The sequence below is a fragment of the Prenolepis imparis genome, unplaced genomic scaffold (genome assembly GCF_030444845.1).
Source record: "Prenolepis imparis isolate NDT839.2.m4 unplaced genomic scaffold, iyPreImpa1.0 SCAF_5, whole genome shotgun sequence".
In the NCBI taxonomy this organism is placed as follows: Eukaryota; Metazoa; Arthropoda; class Insecta; order Hymenoptera; family Formicidae; genus Prenolepis; species Prenolepis imparis.
Window position 1 is genome coordinate 15138783 of NW_028141163.1, and position 5161 is coordinate 15143943.

Sequence of the window (5161 nt, forward strand, 5' to 3'; positions counted from 1 at the left end):
ACCGCGATAGCAAACCTCAGAAAGAATTTTCCGCACATGCAGATTCACTCGCGAGTAAGATCCAGATATTTTTTTGCGTGTAAACTTTCGTTACGTTAAGAACCAATTATAGATTAATTAATGCTATTTTGCGGCATTTAATCGCTTAACGTTTCATCATTACGCGCAATCTAATCACTGCTTCAAGAATATCTTGTCGACAATTTTTCGCATCGATTTCAATTAAGGGGAAGCGTGAATTCTTGGAAGTAACGCAAGTTCACGCAAAAAAAATACCCGCGCAAGATCGAGTTTACATATCCGCTCATTAACACGTATCAGCACAAAATTCACACACAATTTTCTTCACCGATTACACCAAGTACAGCACGAAAGAGCCTCGCACACAATAATCGTCGTTCGAAACAGGAGATTGAACGAGACGCTTCATCAAAGCTGAGAGGTCTTCGCTACGGATTCTATACTCGCTCGAACATTCCTGCTATCCGATATGCGCTGTAAAGCTCATCCCGTCGAATTACTACTCTCGTCTCTCGTCGCCCTTCAAAAATCCTCGTCCGGCATAACGAGGCACTCGAAATCGTATACAAAGAGTGCACTAAAGGAGAAAAAAAAACTTCAGCAACACGACGCCTAAATAACGCATGAGAAGCAACAAAACGACACGGTCGCCTATTTTTATATATATCGAAAAATCGATCTTTTTTTCGTGCGCGGAATCACCGTCGACGAAACAAGTAGAAAAGTCCGACTCTTCTACGACGCGCAAGTAGAAAAAGTCAACGGCGATGTCCGGCCGTCGTTGTGGCGCGCGGCGAGCCACTGACTGCCTCCGCCAATTCCTCGCCTCTCCCTGTCCACCCCCACCCCCTACGTACACCACCACCTATACTTCCATCCCCACTACCCTCTCAACGCACCCTTTCCTCAACGACCCCCGGCGCAAACGCCACGACCCTCCTCATCCCTCTTTGCGCGGAGGATTCGAGGCTACCGTTTCGGTTGTACTCCCAACTCGCTAGGAGATGCAGTTTCGCTCCTCCTTTCGCCGAGAGCCCAGCCTACGGGTCCTTTTTCCACCACTGATGACTTTACCGCTCGTCTCGACCCTGTCTTATAATTTAGACCTTAATCTCGAAAGAGAGCCTTCCCTCTCGAGATTACGCGTGTTTTATTAATTGGTTATCAAGAAGCAGGCTAATCAGTTAATTAGTAATTATCCGGTAAAAGAGATAGAGTAAAGAGATCTACACAACTTGTATTCGTATATAGGATAATTTGAGTGTATAATGCTATGCTGAAATTGATGATATAATCTTTAATCAAATTTGCCAATTATGATAGATATTGAATTTATCATATGTACGTATAATCAATGATAAGAACTCCTATTAACCTGGTATCTCTACTACGAAGAATCAGGTTCAAATACATTGCATAATTAAGTATTAATTTATTTCTCTAAGCGCGAATTTATTGCTTTTACGTATTAACAGAAAAATGATCTTTGAATAATTAATTAAACAAGTAGTATATTTATTTTTTATATAATAGTATATTTATTTTTTGATTTGCAACTCGCTATAAGTGTTTTTCGGAAGTGGGGATGCTAGCATAATTGCAAATCGTTTTTAATATCAATTTCCTGCTAATGAGTAAAAACAATAAATTTGCACTTAGAATAAATTAACATTTAATTATAAAATATATCTAAATCTAATTTTTCATGCTGATGATACCACCAAGTTAATAAAGATGATATAGAATGTAACAATATATGTATAGATAAACGTAAATTTACATTTATCATAAATTCAAAAATTCCATATTTATTGTGGTTTTTACATTTTTAATTCTACAATTGTCGCTCTTCAAAAAAACGTAATCGCAGTTTGTTGCGTCACAATCATTTCCGGATGCGATCGCGAATTACATTGTTCTTATTCAGCTCATTCTTGAACTTAATGAAACATATTAAAACATATTTTTTAAATACGTAATATGTAGCATTAAATATAAAACGAATATAATACTATAACGAAAGGCGTTATATGTCTTAAAATTAAATTCTTGATAAAAATTCATGTTACTACACTTACAGTGCACATCTGTTTTTGAATTAATTTTTAAACTTAGCAGTATTACATATTCTTAGATTTTATATAGCGGTTCCTATAGAATTTGTAGAATAGAAACAAATTTATTATCAAATTTCCAATGAATACAGGTCCGAAAACACCCGGTACTGGACAACTCGGGAATAATGTTTGAGATGAATAAATTATCAATATGATGAACTGCACCTATTTGAATAGAAATCGAATATTTTATTAAATAATTCATTACACACATACACACATAAAAGCATTATTTTCTTACGTTCATCTTAATTGTATTTTTACTTAAAGGTGTGTACGTATGTATATGTATATTTATATATATTTATAGATTCACGAAACATACAAATGTTTGGCGAACATCTCGATAACAAGTCAATAAACACTCTATATATCAACTTGCCATTTGCACAATAGTTATGGATGGCTTGATCGGGTTAATGACTTTCTGTATAGTCGGTCCAAATGTAGCGAGCAAGTAATAAGTGTACATTATAACGTGTACAGAGCAATTTAGCAAGGTGATGAAAGTCGACATTCCACCAGGGACGTACTTTGTGTAAATCCAGATACACACACAGTTGGACACATGGTGATACACATGTAGAAACGAGACCTGATTATATTTCTTTCTGAATACGTATATGCCTGTTTCGATGAAGTCAACTAGCTTCAAGAGCAATATCCACCACATAATCGTAGCCAACTATAAGAATTCGTATAAATTTTTAAATGTTCATGATTTCTTTATTTTATTTATAATATATATATATAAAATTTACAAGTAGAGGTATGAGATTCACACACAAGTAATCATTTTTCATTATTCAATAATGGATTATTTTACTTTCAGTATTAGATTGAAAGGATATTTCGTTATCCTGATTTAAAAAAATATCTTTATATTAGAAGCAAGTGACATAAACACTTTTTAAAACGAATGATGCATAATTAATAATGAAAACTATGAATAAACTGATAAGATGTCTAAATATACTTTGAATTGTTGAGATTCAATTTTTAATTAGAGATACATAATTAATAACATACTTTGTAAGGACCAGGCTTGTATGAATAATCAACTGGCACGCAAGTTAAGGGTATTTCCGTAAACCAACCCGCGGCAATATGTTCGTACACTAACCATGCATTCGCAATTATTTGAAAAACGTTGTAAAATTTCATAAAGGTTTTTAGCGAATATGGTGGTCGATTCTTCATGTACTGAGGCCCCCATCGTAAGACAAAATATATATAAGCAATTAGTAGAAACGGTATTTGATACAGAGAATTGATTAATAGCCAATTGTTTGTTCTCTGATCTGAAAGCTCAAATGCAGATTTACAATATGCAATTTTATTATTATATATTAGTTGACAATCTTATTAGACAAAACTATTCGATCAAAAAAGGTGTTTTTCGTTTTTTTGATTCTAAACTCACTCTAAGCAATTTTGATATCGTAAAAAAAATAATATCTAGCTAATATTATTTTTTATATTATAGAAATTATATTTTTATATAATACATACTATTATACTATATTATTATATTATAACTGTATTATATTATACTACCTATAAGATGCTATATTTCTATAATATTGTAAGTATACATATATCCAATTTGTTGTTAATAGCATACTGTATACTTGTTAATAACTAGAGTGACAAAAGGAAAAAAAATGACCGTCATTCTGATGATATACGCACATCGATATACTCACCGGCCATTTCTGTCCAATAATAGTGAAATGCTTTTAAGAAAGTCATCATGACACACAGATCTATTATAGCGTTACAATGCACTCAGTAGTCGATTATCACTAAAGCTTCCAAAATACTTTAAACCAATCTAAACCTTCAACAACGGTTATGTATTCAATTTTGTGAATACATTCATATTTATACCTTTTTATATATACTTTGTATTATTGTATCCGGCATTTTATATACCGCAAAATCATGAAGTCAAATATATTGGGTGTCTAAAATGTTTGTCCTTTGTTTTTTTGTTAACATTAATCGATAACTGTAATTTTTTATTAATAATAACAATTTTATTTTATTCGCAAAAACTATACGTTAGACTCAATGCAATCGTAATTATATGCGTATATATATACGAGAGATTACGAGTTACATACTTCATAAAAATAGTATAAAAAGTAATAACAATTTCGTATAAAAAACATCTTTATATATTTTTATTTAGTAAATATCTATTAAATTCATTGACAAAAATCTATACTTTACTAGAAATTGCTAGTACACTGTATATACCTAGGAATTCGACATTACGAAATATGCAAAGAAAAACCTTCGAACATGTCGAATAATCAATCTTTATTCAACTTTTGACATTTAACCTTATTCAAATGGCAATTACCATGCTCTTTCTTGAAAATATGTGAATATTTAACATTTATATATTTAGACAATATGTATTAAAGTCTAACGGAATTAACAATTTTTACTTCACATTTCTTTTATTATATATATACATATATATTTCTTTTTTTTTGTAATTCTTTTTGTAGAAATCGGACAATTAATATTAATTTATTAATAAACTTATCGTAAAGAGGATTGAATGTTGGAACGAAGCAAAACGATCAGAAAATTTGCGTAGTTTAGAACATAATTAATTCAACAAATTGCAATCATAATAAAAATAATCTATTAATCGAATTGATTAAATTCTCAGCTTGATCCAAATATTATTAGTAATACAATATGAAGCTTTCGAAACCTCGCAAAATTTTATTGTCAATTTGCATTTTAGTTTGCATGCCAGTTACGAAGCACTTTACAAATGCAATACTTTTCTAGGCACACAAAGACAATCGTCTTCATTAGATCCATTACTTTTAAAATCTATCACGTAGATATGTTATAAAATGTTATGAGAATAAATTAGCAATTATTATTAACTAATTGTATATATATATGTATTTTGTCAACGGTTATCCAGTTTTTCATTATTACGCGAAAGAACTCGTACGTTAGAACGGCTAATTATTTCTTGCAATTATAATCCTCAT

General features: G+C 31.4%; 1 protein-coding gene across 2 annotated transcripts; it reads right to left on the reverse strand.

Annotated features, from left to right (window-relative positions):
- Positions 1-1802: 1802 nt before the first annotated feature.
- Positions 1803-4002, reverse strand: LOC145935923 (very long chain fatty acid elongase 7-like). 2 transcript variants are annotated; one of them, XM_083037728.1, is made up of 5 exons: positions 3845-4000; positions 3696-3779; positions 3168-3439; positions 2521-2823; positions 1803-2303 (listed from the first exon to the last, which is right to left on the reverse strand). In XM_083037728.1, exons 3-5 carry the CDS (start codon positions 3336-3338, stop codon positions 2142-2144), a joined length of 636 nt encoding a protein of 211 aa, XP_082893854.1. In that variant the 5' UTR covers positions 3339-3439; positions 3696-3779; positions 3845-4000; the 3' UTR covers positions 1803-2141. The 2 variants fall into 2 exon arrangements, with proteins under 2 accessions (XP_082893854.1, XP_082893852.1); XM_083037726.1 differs by lacking the exon at positions 3696-3779 and having other exon boundaries at positions 3845-4002.
- Between the last annotated feature and the right edge of the window lie 1159 nt (positions 4003-5161).